Below are 24,824 nucleotides of genomic sequence, written 5' to 3' on the forward strand. Positions count from 1 at the left end.
TGCAATTCCAGAGAGGACAGACTAGTAAAGATGAAAACAAAGTCTACCTTCAGACCCCCGTAGATAATGCAACAAAATTTTGAAAAGGGAAGTGCTCTTTAACTGTAACAATGAAAAAGATGATTAGCCACAACACTAAAACCACTGCTACGTGGTGTAAATCGCACAGCGCATCCTTACAATGCAACGTTCTGCTAGGAAACCTCACTTCCTGGCATTTATACTTTGGCACACAAAACCCACACATAAACTGACCCCCATGGGAACGGCACTCATTCTCCAGGCAGGACAATGCGCCCTGCGCCACCACAAGAACTGCCGAGGAATGTTTCAATGTACATGAAAAATAGTCCACAGTGTAGACTGGGCCTTCAGGGTCCCTAGATCCCAATCTGATCAAACAGAAGAGACCACACCCTGTAATCCCCAGGATCCGAAAGATCCACTGCCATGGGCAATGTCCAGTTTCCACAAGCCAGACCTACACAGTGTCCACAACACGTCAGATAAACTGCGCTGTCTAATGTACTACCCACACAAAAAAAAATTTTTCATATTTTTAATTAACTTATAAAACAAAGAAATTTCTATTCCAATTGCCAGCTAATGTCAGTTCATCTACAGCTTAGATAGTTTATCTTTACCAGATTGTAGTAGTCAAAACATTTGTGTATTGTCTGTCAGTTATTACTGATTTAGCTACAAAAGATCTATATCAAATGTACAAACAATACTAAGCAGATTAAGTGTCCCTACTGCAGTATCACTTCCCTACATTAAGTTCCTTAGTTACAGCCGAAATATATTAAATTCACTGAGCATGCAGTAGTACTAGTTTGTCTGCCTCTGCACAATAGGTCTGTCAGGGAGGGCAGATAGACAGAGGACTGTGTCAGTGCAAACCTTGTGTCAATGACCTAAAGTAGACCGACGTTAAAAGACAAAGCTTTGTTTAATCTCCTGCGGGTCAGATGTAGATGGAGTCGGGAAGAACTCAACCGGGCAGGAAAACATTCCCAATGTTTGCTGAGGCAGTGAAATGTGATAGGAAATGACTTTAATCTGCACCGTGCTTCACATAAAACGCTGCTGCTACTGCAGGTGAGAGGAGTTTCACGGTTTCGACCCGGATAGATGCTTTTCTCTTCAGCTGACTCCCTCACATTCAACCACAGAGAGGTTCTTACCAGCAGCCTGGACACAAGCTGTTTGCATTGACAAGACATTAAAAAATAACCAATTAAAAACAAAAATCCAATCATCAACTATCAATTAAATCTTCACTGACAACTTAAAAACATCCAACTCTGACAGCCCATCTCAAATATGCGCCTGGGAACTCTTTGCTTGTTAACATCATAGCATACAGTTTGAGTTGCCAAATTAAAACATAAGGAACTCTATCAAAATCTGTAAATGAGAACAAAGGTTTTAAATCAGTATGTGGGTTACACGCAAACACACAACAAGCTGACAGGAGCTTTTTGACAGCTAGCGTTACCATTAGCGGGCGGGCTAAAGAAAAATAAGATGGCTAACTATGCTAGTTAGCCACGTTTTTGTATACAAAGGGCAAAGGAAAATTTAGGACACTGAAAATAAACTACAAGACCATAGAAAGGACACCAAAATATCTGTCAGCTTACCTCGGTGGCGTGGGCAGGCTGAATGTTTCTGCAAATCCAGAAAGATGAGCAAGAATTTACTGTGTAGCCTCGGCTTGACACAGAAGCGGAAGTCGCTGGCAATGGGGGCGTCGTTAGATGAATGATAGACATGGACTGCAGCCAATGAGATGTAACGCAGGAACGCTTGACCAATGACAATGCACACTGAGTAGCAGATTTTTTTTAAAAAAACATGCGCTTTTTCTTTTTTTTTTTTTCCTTTCTTTTTAAAATTATGTTAAGGCTCTTTGCAATCTGCATTCTCTTTAATTATTAATTATAGACCAAAATAAATAACTTTTTTCTTTACAATTAACATGATGAGAATGACAGGAATTTAGGGCGTCTATATGGTGGTTCATGGATGTTTTGTGACCAACAACAGTGATGATGACAATTACTTTGAAAATTATAAAGATAGGACAGATTGCTCCAACACGTATAGAGTACACATTTACCTTTTTGCATTTTGATATTGTAAGTAATGTTTGACTGTAGTTCCAGTTCTGACAAGACCTGAGGTTTACTGCTTTAAGTTTCTCTATTAAAGGTTAAGTATGCACAGCTGCTCAGTAACACGGCTACTGTAGGAAAATATGGTTAGATGTTCATTTCATGCTTATATGGCGCCTACTTTGTCATAGATTGCATCCTCTCTGCCATTAGTAATATAGCTAATCTGTTTAATTTAGTAGGCAGCCTGCTTAGAAAAGAACTGGGTCATATGAAAAAAACTAGCCACATTATGAACATTCACAATATAGTACCCTTATGAGCATATTTGCTTGTTCAATTTTTTTCAATTGTCTTTTTCCAATTGTCTCTCATAACATCATCAATCATCCGACAACAGGATGTGATGCATTATTAGCTTGTTGATTTTGTTTAGCAGGATCAGTAGGTAACCATCTCTATTAAACCCTAGACAAATGCAAATAGACATAAAACATAAAACGAATATAAAGACTAACAGCAAACCACAGTGTTTCAGAACTGACACACAACCAGACTGATGATGCACTGCTGTACCGGGAGTATTTCTAAATGAATCTGTAGTGCCATTAAATCTTAATCTTGGATGGAGAAAAGTTTCGTTGCCAGTAGTAATTTGTTCTTTTGGGACAGACGGTCAGCGTGTTTCTTTTCCCAGAGTTACATAATCATGGTGTGATTTTGTGGGGGGGGCGGGAGGGGGGGGGGGGGGGGGGGGGGGGGGAGAACAGTGAACCACAAGGAGAAAATGGTTTCTATTCAGGCACACAGTGGGACACAGAGTTCAGCTTGTACACAGCAACACACACACAAAGACACAATCGTGTACTGTAGACACAGATGCTCACATCGCTATTAATAATTCACTAAAAAAAATAATTATCAAAGAATTATGTTGCGTCCAAACAAGCTATTTGATTGTTTAGCAAGTCTTAACTTTTAATACTTGAAAAATGAAAAGTCTCTACTTTAATGTGCACCATGTGGTTAAAGCAGCTGGTTTTTGGATGACTTCATTTGCCTCGCAACATCAATCCTTACACACCTAATCATTTGAATAGTCTGCTTCATGTTTGCTGTGCTAAATAGCCTCTAAAATCACCTGTGGTCAAGCCAATGTTTTGATCTTTAGCATGCAAATAATCAAACTTTTTTCTTTTTTTTCTTCCTGGTGTATTATACTTGCTGTCGTGCACTGCCTCTGCCTAATAGGCCAAGTTCCCATTCTCACCACTAGATGGAGGTAGAAGATAGTTCAAGTTTTTCCCTGACTGACCTACACATCAGTGCCCCACAGCAATTTAGTACTCAGTCTCTTTGTTTTTGTTTTTTGGCCACTTAACACTGACCAGATCGAGCATAAAAATGCACCTAACTCAGTGTTGCATCTACACATAATTACTAGCAGCCAAAAAAATTTAAAGATAAAACATATTGACAGGCATAAAATTGTATTTTTGCATCAACAAGGTGATTCTCAAAGAGCTTTTAGCTGAAATCTTGGCATATTTCAGCATGGTGTGCAGCATGGCCTTTAAAAAAAATGAGGAAACTGAACAAGAGAGGAACAAAGGAAGAACTGGCAAAGCTAAAAAAAATAAATAAATAAATAAATAAATAAATAAAAAAAAATTATCTACAGCAGATGAACAATATCTGAAAGTCATGTCCTTAAACATAGGAACAAATCCAGCAAAGATCTGACACAGGACCTGAGAGCTGCATCTGACCCTTCAGATGATCCATCTACTGTTGGCCAAACCCTCATCAGAAATGATCTCAATGGAAGGGTGGACCTCAACATTATTGACACAGTGTGGGATCATCTGCACAGAGAACAGAGCAAAAGGCAGCCAGCATCCAAAGAGGAGCTTTGAATGTCCTTCAAGAAACCTGGAGAACTATTCCTGAAGACTGACAAGAAAGCTGCCTGAGAGAGTTCAGACTGTGCTGAAGATAAAGGTCATACAAAAAATTGACTAATATGAAGAAATGCAGGGTGGCTCAAGATTTTTGCTCAGTACTGTTTGTATTCTGTTTGTGCTTATTATCAGAAAAACATCTCTCATGAAACAGCTTCCCTTCATGATTGTTTAAATTGAGTGTTTTGCTCAAAGACACTCCAGTAATGAAGGTATTTTGATCCTCTTCTAATTACAAGATAAGCAGTCTTTGGATGAGGTCTAATTCAATGAGGAGGCCTTATACTCTTGCTTATTGTCTGATTTTAACAATGTATGGGACTACTTATATGGCACACTTTTGAGAAGCCTCAGGCAGCTCCAGCAGTGTCAACAGAAGGTCTGGGAGATGATATCATATATAGGTCACCTAGTGTACCCTGCTGGGAAGTAAGTTGAGCACAAACTCGTTATTCCAGATAAAGCAGGCCACATGAGACTCGTTTTACTTGCAGGAGACAAATTTCCACAGCAACTCTCACAGGGGGATGCAACATAATCGGCCGAGGTTGACAACGCTGTTGCAGAAGTAAGTAATGTTTATTCATAAAGAGCCTTTCACAGACAAGTGGTCACAAAGCACCATACACAAAATGGAGTAAAGACAAATAAGAAAATTCAATGCTATGAAAACAATACAAAATCAAGTGAAGATACTGAATAAATTAAATCTGTATATGTACCAAAAAAAATCTTTTAAACTTGCATTTAAAGGGAAAACCCAGGGCAGTTTGGTCCACTCTGGCAGCACTGTAATAAAACATGCAGAACTGATTAAAAATACACAGTGATAATTACACTGAGACCACAACTAAATCCATAGCATACAATAAAGAAATCTATAATATGAGAAAGTCATGGCAGAAAATATCTGTCCTGTACTAATGTCAGCAGGCAGAATGTAGCAGTCACATTGCTGATGCAGCTCTGGTTCACAGCCACCAACACACACAGACTGCTTTCCAATTACTGAGCTGAAGATAATGTGCAAGGACAGCAATTTTCTGCTGATGTCTTTTTTCGTCTCAGCAGAGCCGACAAGCACTCAGACTGGACGTCAGTGAGGGGCACATCAGGGTGTTTTTGTTTTGGGTTTTTTTTTCGCTCACAATTAGCGAAATATTCTCATTGTTAAGAAGCACATGCTGGTTGGTCTGCATGGGTTACCTCCCTCCAGTATTCCATGACGGATTGGCTGGTAGCGGGGTGATGTGAAGTCTCGTGGCGCAAGTGTCGTGTCATTCGTTTATGCTCACCTTTTTAACGTCTGAAAGCCAGTAATGAAGCAAAATTGAGATATTATTCCCAAAAACACTGTTACAAACCTACATTCTCATTAAGGTTAAATTAATACGTGAGAAAAACTGAATAACTAACGACAATGACGCTTTTGAATAAGACATCAAGGCCTGGATACACATGTATACATCTGATGTTTAATTCTTGATAATATCTGAGTTTTATTGCAGGGTATTCATTTTTTGTTCCCTTAAAACATGCCAAAGTATCCCTTATATTATTGCTGTTTGATTTTATTATGTGAACTCAGCAGACTTGTAAAAGAAATATCTTGTACATCAGTATGTTCTTTCTGAATGTAAATCATATTTTGGCCCTATGTTCACACAAAAAGATAACCAAAGCACATACTGTGGCCCAAGTAGTCCAGAAAGATAGTGAGCGGCTTTGACCTTGTAACGACACTATATGCAGTATGCAGACGGGTAAATGTGCTTCAACATGTTCAACTGCTAGAGAAAACTCTGAATACTTCAGAAAAATAAAAGCAGAAAAGACTCTAGATGGTGCATCATCAATTGTTTCAGTTTCTCCTATGTAAATTACATCTCTGCAACATTCAAAGTGCTAATCACGAGTTATTTTACTGGCACGCAAATGACAGACCAACATATTGAAACCACAGATGCCGCTATCTGTTGAAACGGGCACATTGAACTGGTGAGGACTAACGGAATGAGGTAATGGTGCACTAAACTTTGGCTCTCTTACAGATCCGTTACCAGTATGACAGAATAAAACGAAGCATCAAAAACATTCAGGAAATAACGTGTAGTGATGCCCTTGTATCATAGAGCCTACCGAACAATAACAGCTGGCTGCCAACTGCATTAATACAGAGAGGATGGTTTTATTACTGCAGAAATCTGCATTTCTCTTCATAAATTAGCTAAACACTGGTTATTAGAAGAAGGGGCGGGGCGGTGGGGGGGTACTTGATAGGTTCTGTGAGGGCCAACATGGGTGCTGTTTGTGGTCTGCTTAATATTCAGTGAATGTGGTATACCACCAACAATGGATGGTTGGTTTATTGATAAAGAACCATTCTGCAATTTAGATGTTAAATTGGAATCCTTAATAAGGGTATACAATTACAGCACACAGAAAAAAAGCCTGGTATGAAATGGACTTTGGCATGTTATAGCAGGAGGAGGACATATTTGCATAATCAAATTCGTGATGACTAAATTCTGTTAAGCTGGCTCAGTTTCAGAGTCCTGGTAAAGACCTATTCATAGCAAACATCCTCTCATGCCAGAACTGCAAAAGCATAGGTCTGTTACTGTGTACATCTATAGAGCTAACTGACTGCTACATTATCTCAGAAATACAACATTGTATTATGCATACTGATAACTGTGACACTAAATGGAAGATCACATTGTTATGTCATCAAAATGTCTGTTGTGAAATATGCCTCTAATCAAGAAAATGTTTCATATTCTTATTTATTTCCTTCCTTCCCCTTTAATTCTCTTGATTCACTTCTCTTTTTAATCACTTTTCAGTCAGCTTGACTCAGCAGAACGTACTTGCCTGCTAACCGTTCTTATTTTTTTAAATCGCCAAAACTAACCAAAAATAAACATACATTGTTTCCACTGCACGAGGTTTTCTTTATGAAAGTTCCTCGGCACACAAAGAAAAAAAAATTCCAGCTGATTACAAACAAAATTACTACGATGAATCAGAGTGTGGAAAGCAGACCAGGGGTGTGAACTATTACTTAATATTTCTCTTTCAGTGATTTACAAGGTAACTGTCAGATCTTTAAAGTAGACATTGGCATAATTCTGTGGCTGCTACTGCAGGATCATTAGCCATGAATGATTTAAAGACTGCATGCCCCCCCCTACTATATCTTCCTACTGATTAAAGACCACTGCCAGAGGACTTAGCAAATACAGTGATAAACAACTGAATGCAGCAGAGCGTGTGAACACAGAATAATGTTCCTTCAGAAAACTTGGACTGGAGATAGGATTTAGGATAGAGGGTTTTTTTTTTTCAGCCTCTTATACTGTACCTGAGCATTGGTTACATTTCATTATGCCACTTATGCTATTTAATTCAGAGAGGTGTGGTGTGGTCTCACCGACTGGATGCTCCTGTAGGGTGTGAGGTTTCACTGGAGTGGCCTCAGATGTGTTTCAAATATCAGGATTTAGAAACAATAAAACATTTAATGCATGTTTCTTTTGCACAATATTATCAGCTGAATCTGAATGTGTGATCTCTCTCACACACACACACACACACACACACACACGAGTTAAAGTGAAACGTGGCAGTGATGTGTGACTGCTTGTCATGGACCGAGAACATAATTGCATCATAATCTGTTTAAGTTTCATAAATCCTACAGTGGTGGCACTATGGTCACAGTATATTTACATGAATTACTAGATGTAAACATGGCACAACTCACTGCTCCAACACATGACAAATGGCTATTCACTTGTTTTGATTCTGTTTGTTGTCCTTGAGCTTCTGCTCATAAATCATTCACAGAGTGTGAGTCTGACACCAGGAACCGAATCAATATGGTTTGTATTGGATCTGTGATGAGACGTCAGTCAGATGATCATCACAAACACCCACAGGAGGGACAAAAAGGAGGATCCGAGAATAAATGTTATTAGAAATCTTGCTAAATATAATAATGCACTCTAATTGTCTGACAGAGTGCGCACACACATTTGTGGAACTCACTGAGATTGTACCATGCAGTGGTTATTATTGGAAATCTGCGATTGTGTGGATACAGTTGAGGAGATGCCACTCTGCTTTATAGATTTAATACTGAAACAAAAAAATCTGTTAATGGCTGGAGATGACATAGCCCTCCTGTCAGTTATCAAAAATAATGCACAAACATATTTTAGCCATCAACTTTATGATTCCTGCTTACCCTGTATATACCAATAAACATGCTGTATAAGGGAATATATACTGCTTAAAGAAAAAAAGAAGGAATGAAAGGAATGAAAGCACAGGATACACTCATTTTTCATACTTATCAAACCATTCAGAGACCCCTAAAACCCTCTGAATGGCACCCTACCCATCAGGAAATGTTTCATCATAGGATAAAAGTGATCACGTAATTTGTCGTTCGTCTGTACGCAATTTACGATGAAAGGTGATGGGTTTCATGATGACCGTTGAAAGACTCACTGAAGGCTCAGGCACTGCATTACTATCCACAAACTACATACAATCTCTTTTACACAACAAAAGGGAGAATTCCTAGACTCAGCACACGTCGCTGTAACATTTAACTGTGCATACTAATTACAGGATATCAATAGCCACTTAAGGTTTAGTGATTGCTTGTGATAGAATAATGGTTGGGACTGTGAAAAGGGGTCTACAAAGGTTACAAATTTAAAACCTTTGGGGGCAAAAAAACAAATGTGGAACATTAGGATAACATGTAGGATAATAATAGCCTACAATCTGAGAAGTACTGTAAAAGATAAAGAAGTAAGAGAACGGGTAAAAACACAGATGATCAATCATCTAACTGAACAGTATGTGATCCTTGCAACAAACCTTCCAGCACCTGAAAAAAGGAATTTACCTAAATTAAAAAAAAAAAAAAAAGATGTATGTGTGGTTTTCTTGAGAGGGACACTGGTAACCTGAGACGGTGTACTCTACATTAACAGCATGCACACATGAGGTCCCATCTGGACTCAGGTGATGCTCTCACCTCCCACAATGGAGGAGAATGAATCATGTTATAAATGGCTGTGTTCACATCTGTCTAATGAAAGGTTTTTGTTATACACAGCTATTTCAAGCTAATAAAATGTTATGGCCCCCCTGCTGTAAATTTAATTTTTAGGCTGAAGCAATTACATTATGTTGCTGAGACTTTTCTTCTGGCAGCTATGATTGTACAAAAGTTAAAAATCTATTACTTTGGACGGACACGTCTCTGGTCTACTTGTCACTCGCAACTGTTTAATGGGCTGTTTGAAAATATGCTTAAGTTGGCTTAGGTGTGCAGCAAATGGGACCTGTCCTCTGGGCCTGTAGTCTGCACACAATATTTTTTTTGTGTTTTTCTGATTTCTTTCAATGGTGGCGACAGAGAGCTGCAGAATTAAGATGTTCTCTCTCTCTCCTCCAGAGCTCCATCCCGTTATCTGAGAGAGAGAGAGAGAGAGAGAGAGACAGAGAGAGAGAGAGAGAGACAGAGAGAGAGAGAGAGAGAGAGAGACAGAGAGAGAGATAGAGAGAGAGAGAGAGACAGAGAGAGAGAGCGAGAGAGAGAGAGACAGAGAGACAGAGAGACAGAGAGAGAGAGAGAGAGAGAGAGAGAGAGAGAGAGAGAGAGAGAGAGAGAGAGAGAGACCATAGGCACCGCACTGCCTCCTGTTCTCACCCACAATTCCTCTGAGCAGGAACCGGCTAATTTGTGTCAGCGAGGCAGAGAGATCCTGAAGAGAGGAGTGGAGGATCCACCAGAACAAAGCGGAATAATTAGGAATTTGACTACACATACAACAGGAAAGTGGATTATATATAGCTTTTCTCTAGCTTTTAGACTCGACTTCCCGCTTCGTCCTGTTGCGTTGCAAGCTCTCATTGTGGCTGGAGTGATCTCCTCCTTTTGTGTTGCCCTGCAGTTGTTTATTCGCACTCCAACTTCTGCCTCCTGTTTCTACAAATAGGAGGTTTCATTTCTGTTTTTCTTGTATTTGCCTAAACGGAATGAATGACAAAAACAAAGGAGGTTGATGTCCATAACTCTCCGACTCACCTCGTCTTCGCCTCGCCCAAGGAACGGAGACTCCATCTCCGGCAGAAGATGGAAAGCGGAGGCGGGACGGAGTGCTCGGATAGCGGCCAGACGCAGCACGCGGTTCCCGGTCAGCAGCAACAAAACGCTCGGCCCGAATCTGCGGAGCTCTCTGCCATGCTGCCCGCTCACCCTCCGGGCGAGAAGAAAAAGATAAACCGGGCCCCGTCTCCGGCGAGACCGAAGGATGTACCAGGGTGGTCACTCACGAAAATCCGCGGAGGGATAGGGACTCCGACCCTGAGTGTCAAACCGGGAGCCATTCATTTGGGTAGCCGTATTTCCAGGCGCAGCCCCGTGGGAAGTCTCGCTGGAAAGGACGGTAAAGGGGAGAAGAGTGGTGCTGGAAAACCAGCAGGCAAATCTTCCTTCTCTGGTGGCCTGTTGTCCAAGACCTCGGCGTCCAAGACGACCAAGAGCACCGGAGGGCGGAGGAAGGTGTCGGACGCCAGCATAGGATCCGACGATTTGTCCAAGGATTCTGGATGCGCCCCGGGGAAGCTCTCCCCAACCGACAGCAGTTCCGAGCTATCGGACTGCGCCTCTGAGGAAAACAAACTGTCCACGGACGCCGTGAGCAGCGACGCCGAATCGAGGAGCAGCAGGGGCGGTGGGCCGGAGTTAGAGAAGCCGCTCAGGGATGGCGCGTTGGCGGATAGAACAAGCCAACAAGCTGCTGCTAAGACCACCTGCTCCTCCGCAGAGAAGGACGACAAGGACCGGCTCTCCCTGGGTATCGAAACGGGAGAAGGGAGCATATCCCCAGGCGAGGAACGATCGGTCACCTCATTTGATAGCCGGGTGCCTGCCAGCACGTCTCTGGCTTTCTCAGACCTCACAGAGGAGTTTATGGACAGCATGCATGAGGAGTTTGTCAGGGAAATAGAAGAGCTGAGATCTGAGAATGATTACCTCAAAGTAAGTTGAGAGATTGACGTTTTGGAAGTTGCTTAACCTACCTTGTGCTTCCCAAACAGGTTTTTAGTCATTTTTTTCAAGCAGTGACACCAGATCAGGCTTCCCATGAAAAAAGACTCCTGGTGTTAGTCAGCTTTAAAACATAGATACCAAAGCTGACTTGGCAATTTGTCCCATTCTACATTATTGTCATTGTTTATTTCCTAAACAAACCATCTTTCTGTCATGGTGTTTTGTTCTAAAGTCTGGTTCATCATATCACTCTGACCTGTTTCCCAGAGTGTAGAGATTCCTCCCAAGAGTACTCACTACAAGGATGTTGATGTTATGGAGTCTGTCTGCACCCTTGATCACAGATGACCAAAACATGCTGCTTCGTGGTCACAGAATAGCAGGTTTCAAGTAGAAAATCTGCATGTGCTGAAGTGTGAAATACTGTAAATGGTTAGCAATGGTGGTATTCTTATATTAAGATTTGGCACTTGGTGTTTATCAGTTGTGTTTCCCGCACTCTCGCAATAGAGGTGAGGTTGTCAGCAGTGAGATTCTGAGGAAATTCTGTTGTATTTCTTGCCAAATTGTCAAACACTAGAACATCACTATTCAAAATAAAAGCCAAACAATCATTGCATTATCTCTGAGTACCTCAACTCACAGAGGGATTTGATTTCATCAGTGTTTGATAGAATAGGCATCTTACAGCTCCCACAGCATACCTGCCGGCAGTAAAATGTAATATATACGTTGAGCCACTGGTCAGGTGTGTCTTGAGAGTGATTGATTAAGGCAAGGATCAATTAGGGAGCATACCCCCAAGCACTAACCGGCAATGACCAGACAAGCCAGTAATTGTTAGGCATTGATTGCACGCAGTAATTGATTAGCAGCACTTGTCTCGAAGCAAAAGCACCACCCAGTTTTCTCTCAGGAGTTTCTTTACCTGTTGGGGTGTTTTGATCTTTGGTTTAGTTTCTGGTTGCCCACTCTAGGTCATTATTGTATTAATGTACATCATCTTAGCTGGTTCATATTTGGTGCAGTGTGTGGCTGCTGACAGAATGTAGGGCATCATATCACATTGGACCACAGCAAAGCCCCATGGGAGGGTTGGCAGCGAAGTAAGTCTGGCTGTGCGTGTTGTTGCAGCTGTGAGGAACACCTGGTTAGTAACCAGACGATCAAAACAACATGCGGCAGAGGCATCAGACCCTCTGACTTACCATAAATCCTCACCTCAATCCTCCAGCTCCTCTTCTTATCCCCAAATTCATTGTTTTTCTTCTTCATGCTTTACATCTCCAGCCTGCCAGTCTTCCACTGTCATCATGTGAATGTTCAGACTCTTTTCTGCGCCTTGAACCTTTTCCCCTTCAGTTGGTAATTACCTCAGGAGAGATCAAAACAGTTAGCAGCTGTTTGAGTCTCATTAATCTTGACTTTATACCTTAGTGTTTGTGTTTCTCTTGTAAACATGCAGCACTACTGACACCTATACTTCCATCCCCTGCTTTCCCACGGCGAGAACATACACTGCTAAGCTGTAGGTGCCATGCTGACAACAGTTTGACAAATTGTTGAACACAGTCTGGTCACTGCATACCACCCACACACCTTGTTAAAGGGGCTTACGCTCAACATAATTGAATCATCATTCAAGTCCACGTGCTACAGTTCAACACAATCAACAAGGAGTAGGCCCCGTGCTGCTCTTCGTGTTACAGCTAACCTGACGCAGTTTAAACAAAGGCTGCGTTTTCTGGATTTAATTTTTAGGGGAATGTCTGCCCTGTGACTACAATTTAAGCAAATAGATGAGCATCTGTGCAGCTTGTGTAGACGGTTATTTTAGCTCATATATTCAGGGTATTTTAAATTACTTTGGTAGTACAGTTAAATAGTTCAAAATACAGTACATCAAGTAATTTCTTTCATCTGTGGTTACTAAGGCAGTTTTCTGACCTATTAAAGTGTCATGACTGCCCATTTATCAAGCTGATGCCACATGATGATTTGTAGTCAGGCTCGAAGCTTCATCTGAATATAATAACAACAATAAACATACAGGATCTGTGAAAATATAGCACCTCTGTGTCACCAGGTGGTTAAATGGACACAAACTTGTCCCGATCTGTTATGTTTGTGTTTACATTTAGTTTATATTTAACTCAATTTATGTGCGCGGGGGGTGGTAGGTGTGTGTGAACAATCTAGAAGCAAGACTTTCACATGCATATGAATATAAGAATATAAAAGTCAGCTGAAAACCAAACAATACCAGTCTCATATTTGCATAAACAAATTTGTATAAATCAAGTTAGAATTGAGCTCAATTGAGCACAAATACTGAAAGCAGTTGGCTCAACCGCCTCGTTCAGTCACAACTGACAACAAAATGTGGTGAGTTTTAGATTTGCAGAGCCAGGCTGAACAGGTAGGGAGGACTGTTATCGCAGCAGATGGGTGTACGCTCTCATTTCCAACATTAACCCCGCTGGCTCACTAACATGACAGCTGATTGGTTGATTTCTTCTCCTGACTGGCTGCTTGCTCACATGACAGAGACCTTCTTCCCCGTTCTTCTTTAGTTAGCTGTGAAAAGCAGGTCAGTGGACCACCTCTCACTCTCTCCCGCAGTCTCAGTCTCTCGCCACATTAACTTGCGATTCCCTGGTTTCGTGTCCTCTCTTCCTCACTTTCTGCTGTCATGTTTTATCTGCCTCTCCATCTAGATAGTTTTCACGCTCTGTTTTTTTCACTATCTGATTTTTTTTTTTTCAGTTTCATATTTCCATTTCCTTTGCTGTCCTTTTCCTCTCCTTTTTTATTCTCTTTCAACATGTCCCTTTCTCCCCTTACTTCTCAGAATTTTTGGGGTTTTTTTGTTCTTCTCTTTGCTTTGGTTTCTTTTTCATTTTATTAATTTTCTCCTCTTTCTTCCCAAATCCTGTTTTCCTTTCAGTTCCATTTCATTTCTCTCCTTCTCTCTGTTCTCTATCACAGACGTGCAGCAGTGGTCAGTGGTGTGCCAATTGCTTCTTGCTTGACTCTTAATACTTTCACAACATTGCTGGCACACAGTGTCACACTCAGACACATTACTAAATCCACGCATCTCACCTTAACTGTTGATATGGTTGTGATCCATGCTCATACAGTTTAACCTAAATGTAGTGGAGACACAGGTGACCACTGCCCACTGTTGGCTCTCTGTCTTGCTTTTCATATTGTGCACATAGAAAACATACAGACACACACACACGCACATCCCTACAGCTTGTTGTTGCTGCAGTTGGAGCTCTGCAGAAGCTGACCCACATTCTCTACTGTAGTAAATTATGACAGCACTACTATTACTACAGCCGCTCATACTCATTTTGCTCATTATGCTAACACATCACCCACACAAACACGCTCATACTTACAGGCAGGGATTTTTGCCAGCACATGCTCATTTAACAGTTTTGCAAGAGCATCGTCCTGCTCTGCCATAAAGCAGAGTGACCTAGGCTTTCTTTTCTTTATGGGGCGTGGTACTTAATTTCATTGCAAACACAGGCACCAGTACAAGAGCTGCAGCTTAAATATGATTCAGAAATGTGATGCAACTCATGCTGTCAGGCTGAAGTGAATAATTCATCTGCAGGGTTCTAAAATGGAGGTAGATAAAAACACTAGTGTAAATGAATCATTTATTGTGGTCTGTAGTATTTGTGAGTTGTATTTCAGTGCTGTTCCACACCATTCAAATGCTCTGCTTAGATTCTTACGTCGTATTTGCTTAATGCAAAAATGCCACATCCTGGAGTTTGCTCCAAGGTGTAGCTACACCCTGACCTTTGACCTCGTTGGCACTGCCTCATGGGTGGGACAGAAAAAGGAGAGTCAGTACAGTATAATATTATATTACTCTGCTCTTAACGACATTTAGTTCTTTATTTTACATGACCGCTTTTATCTGATGTAAGAAAATATTACACTGCAGCCCATTTTAAGAAGCCACTAATTGTTATGCACTTATGTGGGTGATAAAGGAGATGGTGTAGTCACTCATGGCAGCAAGAGGTGATTGATGGCTTAGATTACCATCTTAGCAAGTTTAATGGAGTGATTTTTTTTTGATGACGATGATTGCCTTGCATTTATGACAAAAATAGTAGATGCTATAATGACTCATGTTGCACCCTTTATGTGCATATAACACTGTCAGCTCATTACAGCCTGATGTTCAGTTAGAAGTCTTTACACCACACAGATTAATGTGGAGGAGCACTTGGCTATATGTAAAGATGACAGGTGCACTTAAATACTTTCTCCTTTTCACTGACTCAAAGGATGAGATGGAGGAACTGAGATCTGAGATGCTGGAGATGAGGGACATGTACATGGAGGAAGATGTTTACCAGTTGCAGGAACTGCGGCAACAGCTGGAGCAGGTATGCGTGCACAAAGATGGGCTGGTTGAATGAGCCAGACACATCGCAGGTCTGCAACAACAACATTTTTGAAGGAAGAATTCCAGTTCTTTTACATTTGAGATGTAAACTTGAGCTCCAGAAATAAATGCAGCAAATGCCTTTTCCTACTGCTTTATGTTTTCTGCACTTCCTCTACACAGACAAAGAACAGTGAAGTAAAGCAAAGTACTAGAGATTGATTAGACAGCTGACGCATAACATCATCTGCTAAACATTGCCTCTGTTCCTCAGGCGAACAAGACCTGCCGCATCCTGCAGTACCGGTTGAGGAAGGCAGAACGGCGCTCTATCCGCGTGGCCCAAACAGGACAAGTGGATGGAGAACTGATACGAACACTGGAGCAGGATGTAAAAGTAAGTGTTCTGAGCTGGGGGTTAGCTGCATTCCCATGAAAGATGAAGTATGCTGTATACACAGCAGAATAAAGAGATATGTGGACTCACATGAAGTCGATTGGTCTTAAAATTGGAGTCAAGTGGGACATCGTTAGCTATCTTCTCTTTAATACTAGCATCCACTTCAACATGCTCAGTCATAAAACTCTAGCCATCAACTTTAATGAGCCAACAAGTGAATGAAACTTTTCTCAGTATCTTTGACCTCACGAACTAAAAAAATTATCAGTTGAAGTGCTAAAAATCGGAGGTTGCCTAGTGATTGTATTGAATTTAATTGCAATCGGTGATCGATCTCAGCTTGTTGCCCAGAGGTTGAGCAAGCAACAACCTCTACTTCTACAACTGGTTTCCAACTGTTTGCCAACTGGTTTCATTCCCATGTAAAACCAAGGTTGCTGAGCGCCTGTGTCATTTTGCAGTTAAATTACCACCCTGCAGCAACTACATCACTATTTGTCAAGGAATTTCTGTTTTAAATCTATAAGGTTCTGGCAACAGACTTGCAACAGATAGCAACAGATGTGCAATTTTTGCCAGTGCAGTTATCACAAACAGATTGCATGTAATTGCTAACTTGGCCCATTTCAGTCACAAACTTGTAGCAGACTGACTCTAATTGCCATTTTATTGTCATCTTGACGCACCAAAGCCGCTTTGAGAATACCCTATTCTTACTGTGACTATTCACAGTAAGAATAGCAACGTACTGTGAGTGGTCGAAGACTCGGTCCCCATCTTCAAAGCAACCATTTCAAGGGCAACAAGACCTCGAGTTCATTGCACACGGTCACAATAATTATGGTTGTGCCATGGTCTCCAGTCACTGTTTTTAACTAGCATAAGAGAAGATGGGTCTATGTACAGTAATGCTTTTGTTTCCGATGATGTGTTTGTATCTCACCCATTGTCACACCCTCAAAGTCACAAAACTGTGTTGTGGTCGAGCTTTTGTTTGAGGAATTTCTTCGTTTAAATATAAAAGGACTATTTGTAATTGTATGACTGACTTTTAGGATTGCCAGTTGACTTTAAATATTAACCCACATATACAAACAAGTCATTGATCAAGAAACCCCCACCAGAGATAAGACTATCCATGAATGTATATATATGCGCACAATCTCTATTACTAGCGTCCTTGCAGTACGCACATACAGATCCCTTCACTTCAGGAATCCCAGATAAACAGCAGCTGTATACAAGCTCACTGAGTTTAGGGCAAAGCCTTTGTGTGTGTATTTTGTCACACTGACCCTGGACTGTCGTTACTCTGTGTGAAATTTACAGCGTTCCTCCAACATTTTCCATGTGAAGGACGACACAATGAGGGCTTTTTATCCTCTGAGAGAGAGAGAGAAAGAGAGAGAGCGTGTGAGAGAGTGAGACAGTGGAATCACTCTCGAAGGGCTTCCCGCCTGCTGCTGCTGTCTGTCTCTTAGCTGCTGTCTTACCATCTGGTTGTTTTGGAAGCGTGGAAGGAAGGAGGAGGAAGTGAGGATGGAAAGAGGGAGGGATGAGTGTACATCCTGTGACTGAAAGGGAAAGGGGGGTGGGGGTAGAGATTGGTCACTGTTTGAAAATTCAAATCGACCAATGAGAAAAGAGCTGAAAGGGAGACAAGAATCCTCATTTGAAGGAGCTGGTTGCCATTACTAGGCAATGAGAGGGGAGTGATGGCAAGGATGATGTGTGGAAAAATAAAGCTGGAGGAAAAACTGAGCAAAGTCTGCATCTGCTGGTTGCATTAGCAAAGAGGTATTGTTAACACAAAGATAAAAAAAAAATGACACTGCTGGGAGACATGCCTGCCCTCTCTGTGTCTTCCTCACAACACATGGCTGTGCCTTCTTGCCGACAGGGCCAGAGACTCAGATGCCAGGTCAAGTTACAACATACTGTTGTGTGTGTGTGTGTGTGTGTGTGTTTGTTTGCATTTGCATTCATTAAGCCCTCGCTAAACTCCTCTTTCTCCAGTGTGTATCAGCCACTCCTCTGTTTATTCTGGTAGCTTCATCATTAGTATTATAAAAACAGACACTCTGCCTACCTCTGCGACTCCACTATGATTCAGCTGTACTGGAAAATTTTAATCTTTGCTTCACTTTAATAGGAGTTCAAAAGAAACAAAACAAAAAATAATGTTGTTGAACGGTTCTCAAATCAAACTGTTGGGAGATGCTCCAACTTTTCCATTAACTAAGCCAAGACCCCCCCCCCCCCCCCCCCCCCCCCCAAAAAAAAAAAAAAATCATCCGGCTTTACACAACTCAACATTGGTTATGGAGCTAAACATTATTGCTGTAGCATTTTTGTGCACATTAGTGGCCCATATTAAGGTAGCATGACTTCAAATGTTTGAAAATGATCAAAGGAAATTGGTCTGAGGTTTACACCAAATATAGAATATTCTTTCAGAAATTAATGTGCAGTGAATTAAGCTGTAAAATGTAAAAAGTGCTAGGATTACATCCTCTTATGATGGTTCATGCTCACGTCTACCAGGCGCCAATGTTCTTATCCTTTAATAGGCATGAAGTCCAGAAGGCCAGACTCAATAAAGCCCGCTGTATTCATCTCTACACAGACGTGCATTAAGTAGTAGCTGTACACTGCCTCTTGCATAGTGCAATGTAACATAAACCTATCAATTTAAATTGACTGTAAACATTCATTCACGGGCCATTCATTCTGCTTCATCCTCACCAAAGAAAACATTAGCAGCTGTTCCTCCATAAGATAAGCTAGCAATCCAAGTAGAGGGTGGTAAGCCCCTGAGGGTTTGCAAGATGGTCATAAAATAACTATTAAACAGTCACTGATACCTTTTAAATGACCCAAGCTGATTAGTGAGAATGAAAAATGATGAATGATCTTCTCATGCCAGACAAATGTGGAAACTTGTACAGTGTGTTTTGTTGAGCTACAGTTCTGGTGTTGGACACACCCAGCGTGGTGCACTTCACGGTCCAACTTGACCTTGATTTGCTGAGCTGCTGTGCCCTGAGCAGCTTTGCAAAAGTAATTGGCTTAACTACTGTTGATGCATTAGATTTGATGACTCACTCACATGCGAGTGGAAACAAATCAGCAAAAGTACACTTAAAAATCTGGTCACACATTGAGATTCTTCCTGTCTGTCTGCCTCTCTGTCTATTCTGTCTATGTCTATATATTTGTTCCCCTTTAGGGAGAGTCTGTGGGGGTGCTGACAGTGATAAAACCACATGGAGAAAAGATCGCATGACAACCAAAAGAAATGGTGAACTAGGAAGATTGTGTCTTCACGCTAACAAGTTTATCATGTGAATGCTTTCTGACACAAACATGTCCTTATGTACATCACATGCTCTTATTTGTGTCAGTTTAGAAATGGTGTGGGTGTCCGCTTGCATGTGACTGCGTGCATTTATGTGTGCGTTTGCAAGGGTTCAGGGGGTGTACGGACTCGCCATGAGAATTTCTGACATCATTTCCTGTCCTACTCACACACTACTCTCATTCCCACAGGCAGCAGACATCTGGACACACACAGAGGAAATAGTTGTTAGGATTCTCATGATGTTAACTCGTTGGTACTTCACATTTACCAGATAAAAAAAAATCAGTCTTCTTTTGCCTTAAGGGGCTGACTGTATCTGATATCTCAAGTAGGTCTTCTTAAGCCGATTTTTGCCTGAAAACAAGTAATATTTTAAAAGGAAACTTTATTTTAAGCAAAATACATTTTGCATTTATTATATTTGCAAGTGGACTGAATAAATTAAAAAAAAAATGTGCATATTATACTGATACCGTGGAGGGATCCTCCAACATTTTTGGACATTATGCTGTTTGCTGTCCTGAGGTATTAGATGAAAAGATTTTTCTCACATGAAGCATAGTATTATCTAGTATAAAGTTGCACAAAACATTACTTATTTTTCAGAAGAAAAGTGGATTCACTTCATGAGAGAGATTCAGGGGGTGGTTAGCATAGCATAGCATGGAGCCTGGAAAGTGTGGACCTTGAACATTTCATTCAAGGTGCCCAAATAAGGAGACACCCCTGGCCTCCGCTGCAGTGAGTGTAAACCGGGACAGCTTTATGGCGCATTGTATAATATTTATGCTACATACGGTACCTGTGTATAGTGTGTGTGTGCTCTTGGTAATATCAAAATAATGTATACAGTACACCTAACAATTTGACACATACATTTATGTGTCCTGTTTATGAAATCTTTCTCTTTTCTTGCCTGTTTTGTCATTCAGTTCTGTTTTTCCATTGTAATACTTCCTTTTCCATCTCTGTACTGTACATGCATCTATTGCTGCTGCTGCTGTCTGTGTGTGTGTGTGTGTGTGTGTGTGTGTGTGTATGTGTGTGTGTGAAGGGAAGGGTGTTTCCTGTGGATGTTCTTAAATGCATCATCACACGGTCAAGAGTCATCCTGCCCCTCAGTCATTCACACACACTGCCAGCTGAGAGGAACCAAATATTTAATTTTTTTATTAAGTTATCACCTCAAAGCCATTTTGAAGAGTTTACGACTGGGCAAGATATCATCACTCTGAAGGCCTTACACTGTTCCTCACAAAGAGGCAACCATACAAACACACATACACACACACACACACACACACACACACACACACACACACACACACACACACATGCACACAATCATTAGACTGGAGATGGGAAGCAGCAGTGCCTGATACATTTATCTGAAGAGGGCCAGCTCCTGGCTTCATTTCCATATTTTATGTGCAGTGTGCGTGTGCGTGTGTGTGTGTGCTTGTGATTAAAAAGAGGGTGCTAAACTTGTCGACTGTCCTCATAATACTGTATGAGCTCCAGTAAAAATGTTCCTCCTCTCACACACATGTACCGTAAGCACACACATCCCAACCCTGTGGTTGCCCCACGTGTCACACATACACTGTAGGAAGTTACTGTTTCCATGCGGGTGTCTCTTTCTGCTGACAGCAGGAAGTGAACAGTAATATTGTTATGTATTAGTTATTTTTGGATGCTATATGCTGGATGAAGTGGTTATTGCAGAAGGCCAGGCCTGATGAAGTACTACAGCAGCTTCGGTCCTGCCACTACTGAGTAGACACCCGTTTGTATGAGTGCATTAATGAAAACATGGTCAAAAAATGATTGCTACTGGTACTGGAGGTGAGATCACACTTTTCCAACTGCCAAACAACAAGCCAAGGATTGTGAGAATTCATCACATTCCATCACCCTCTCTGCCTCCTCGTGTCTCTCTCTCTCGCTCCCTTTCCTAAGATAGATGGATCACAGCCTGCACAGCTGTCACAACAGTGCATGTCTCTCTTCTTCTTTCACACATAATAGTTTATATATAGACACGAACCAGACTGCTTGTGATGTAACACCCTCTAAGTGGGTATTGAAGGCCCAGAGTGTTGGGCGACTGTGCAAAAGGTCAGCATCGTTAACACTGAACATCAAGACCGGGGATGCCTCAGTGTTACCCACAGTATCCATCAAAATTATGCAGTTCACTTGAGCAGACTCAAATAAAATATGTTCTCCTTGAATTGCATTTGAAGTTTAATGAAACAAATCATAGAGCCTTATAGAAGTTCTGGGATGGTTTTTTTTTTTCATATTGTGATAAGTTATCAGTATCATGGTTGTTTTCCAGGTCTGTAAATGATGACAGTACTCACACAAAAACAGCAGAACTGATGCAATATGAGGCTTCTGCAAGAAATAGTGAAGATATGCACTTTGGAGCACAGAAAGACTATAAATATAGCCGGCATTATCATTTTAGATTGCCAGAGAACCAAAAAAAGCTTTTGTCTTCCAAACTCTGATTCATTACTGTGTAAACTGTGCAAATAACAAAAGTGTGTCAGCTAACAGTTTCTCTCAAAGCCAGAAGTTAATATTTTCCAAGGGTTTAAGAAACTCATAGGGAAAACTATAGAGGGCTTCACAGATGTAAACGTGGATGGTAACAGTTGTGAGAAGATATACGTACATTCAATAGAAATTGCTATTTTTATTCTATATATTTGGGAAAGAAAAAATGTAATCCATTTTTATTAGTGCCCACAGATAAATTATATCAAAAAGGATAATATTAATTTGTGGAAAAACTAAGTACACTGTTGGCATCAGAGGATAACATTCCTCCCTCTTTATTTCCCCTCTTAGGCAGTTTTGTTTTGTTTTTTTTTCCTCATATCATCTTGCTGAAAATTTCAACCCTCTTCCATTCAAAGTTCCTTCCTTGTCTTTAGTGTCTTGGATGTGCTTCCCATTTCAAATCACCTTTTCAGCATTTCAGTTTGACATTCAAAACCAGCTGACGAGGCCTTTCCATAACCCCCAAATTCTTCATTTTGGGCCGCTCCATATTAGATTTGCTAGTGTGCTAAGGATTATCCTGCTGGAAGGCTCATTTCTGGCTTATCTTCAGCTTTCAGATTAATGACCCCATATTATCTTTACGCACTGTGACTGACTGAAGACTTGTCATTCCTAGCGACAGCATGCTACCACTTACACATTTATTAATAGCCACTGTTTCCTGTTCTCACAGGATCAAATATATGCTTGTCCAGGTATGTCAAAAAAAACCCCAACAGTTTCCATGGGATATAAATTAAAATGTTGAGAAACTGCAGTTGTTTGTGTGGTTTTATGCTGTATCGTATAACGTTTCAAAGAAAAATCTGATCATTTAATTATTGCATGCAAACATGCAAAACGGTTGCCTAAAATGCAACTGCAAGCAGGCGGTTTTAGATGGCTTTTCAGAAACAGTCCTTATTTGTATGTGCTGCTATAAGCTTATTCAGCATTACTCTCCTCCATGATAAAATGACGGGTTCAGCTTAACAGTAGGCAGTCAATAATTCTACAGAGAGCCACACTTTGTAAGCATATTTCATAGCTCATTAAAAAACAATGCGCTCACCACCTCCAAGGCTGCGTGTTACAGGATTTACAGTTTCATTAGAGTCATCGTTCTCAGACACGAATCCGCAGTGATTTTTTTAACTTGGTAAATGGCTGAACCGCCGCAGAGTGCTGACGTACATAAAACTGCAGACTGAACAACTGTTACTGTCACATTTTTACATTAGTATAAACGGTTATGCTCCAGTTGCCAACAGAATGGCTGCAGCGCTGTAGTGGAGACAAAGCCGAGCGAAAATGGCATTCATAAATGAAATTGTGGTTCCAACATGTGTTCAACACTAAAAAATTTTATGTTGGAAAACAATGCCCCAGCGAACTTGGTCAAATTGTTTTCAGCCACAAATTAGATTTTAAAACAACAAAGCACTTTTTCTTTGGAGTGGGCAAAACCAAAGTGGCTTAGCAAATTCATTCAAGTAGGACGTCTTGATTTCAAAGACCTTCAGGATGAAACTGAGTGAAACGGTTTCCTCTCACACCAGAAGATGTAAATGTTTTCAGTATCTGGCACCGAGATATTAGCATAATTATCATTGTAAATTCTTCATGTTGCGAGGTAGAACAGCTGTAGATCAGAATTCCTGCTAGAGCCCAGTATTCAGTTGCTCAGATTGTGATCTGGGAAATTTGGAGACCAAGGTAACGCCTTTTGACTCCTGTTTCTCAAGTAACTCCTGAGCAATGTGTGCAGTGTAGCAGGGTGCGTTATCATGCATTCAATTCAGGTGATTTCTTTCTAGCTAGCATGCAAACAAGAATGAGCTTGCCTAGTGACCCATTTTGATAAGCTCAGGAATTAAGTTAGAGTAGGTTTCAAGAAACCTGTTGCTGAAAGGCTCAGTATACACTGCTTAAAAAAAATTAAAGGACACTTTTTAATCAGAGTATAGCATCAAGTCAGTTAAACTGTGGGGATATTGATCTGGCTGGTTAAGTAGCAGAGGGGGTTGGTAATCACTTCCAGCTGCTTTGGTGTTAATGAAATTAGAGGGACAACAATGAGCCAACCCCCAAAACAGGAATGGTTTTACAGGTGGAGGCCACTGACATTTTTTTCCCTCATCTTCTCTGATTGTTTTATCACTAATTTTGCATTTGGCTAGGGTCAGTGTCACTACTGGTAGCATGAAGCAATAGCTAGACTCTAAAGAGGTTGCAAGGGTAGTCGAACTCCTCCAGGATGGCAAATCAATATATCCCATTGCCAGGAGGTTTGCTGTGTGTCCCAGGACAGGGATGCACAGACCTCTACAGGCTAGGCAGCAGCACCCTGACTGCCATTAAGCATCTGGATGAAATCCTTGGATCCACTATCAGAGCCTACACTGATGCAGTGGGTCCTGGGTTCCTCCTGGTGCACAAACATGCCCAGCCTCCTGTGGTGAGAGTATGCAGGCACTTCCTGGAGGGTGAAGGAACTGATACCACTGACTGCTCCCCCACCCCCACCCCCCACCCCCCACACGCTGACCTAAATCCAATAGAACACCTCTGGGACATTATGTTTCGGCCCACCCAATACCACCAAGTTGCACCTCAGACTGTCCAGGAACTCAGTGATGCTCAGGTCCAGATCTGGGAAGAGATCCCCCGGGACACCATCACATTGTCTCATTAGGAGCCCTCACCTTGTCAGGCGTGGATACGAGAATGTGGCGGCCATATAAACTAGTGGTACCATTTTGAGTTGCTGCACTGAAATTTCAACAAAGTGGACTAGCCTGCTGCATAATTTTTCACTTTGATTTTCAGGCTGTCTTTAAATTCAGCCCTCTGTAGGTTGGTAATTTTCGTTTCCATCAAACAATGTGGCATCCTTTCATTCCTAACACATTACCCAGTCCACATCAGTTC

The 24,824-nt window shown here is 41.2% G+C and overlaps 2 protein-coding genes across 3 annotated transcripts in view; one reads left to right on the forward strand and one right to left on the reverse strand.

The window, feature by feature from the left end:
• The window catches only part of LOC115783588 (oxysterol-binding protein-related protein 2-like), a 32,704-nt gene extending 22,381 nt beyond the window's left edge, over window positions 1-10,323 (reverse strand). Inside the window, exon 1 of one of the 2 annotated variants that reach the window (XM_030734484.1) lies at window positions 10,191-10,323. The gene's annotated coding sequence lies outside the window, so the exon portion shown is untranslated. Of the gene's footprint in view, window positions 1-1,646; window positions 1,756-10,190 lie in introns of those variants that run through there. The other variant, XM_030734480.1, reaches the window with a different exon arrangement.
• The window catches only part of mtcl2 (microtubule crosslinking factor 2), an 85,566-nt gene continuing 70,585 nt past the window's right edge, over window positions 9,844-24,824 (forward strand). Inside the window, exons 1-3 of the mRNA XM_030734479.1 lie at window positions 9,844-11,147; window positions 15,479-15,580; window positions 15,854-15,976. Coding sequence (XP_030590339.1) covers window positions 10,146-11,147; window positions 15,479-15,580; window positions 15,854-15,976 — 1,227 coding nt within the window. The 5' untranslated portion in view covers window positions 9,844-10,145. The remainder of the gene's footprint in view (window positions 11,148-15,478; window positions 15,581-15,853; window positions 15,977-24,824) is intronic.

Source organism: Archocentrus centrarchus, chromosome 7 (genome assembly GCF_007364275.1).
Source record: "Archocentrus centrarchus isolate MPI-CPG fArcCen1 chromosome 7, fArcCen1, whole genome shotgun sequence".
Lineage (NCBI taxonomy): Eukaryota > Metazoa > Chordata > Actinopteri > Cichliformes > Cichlidae > Archocentrus > Archocentrus centrarchus.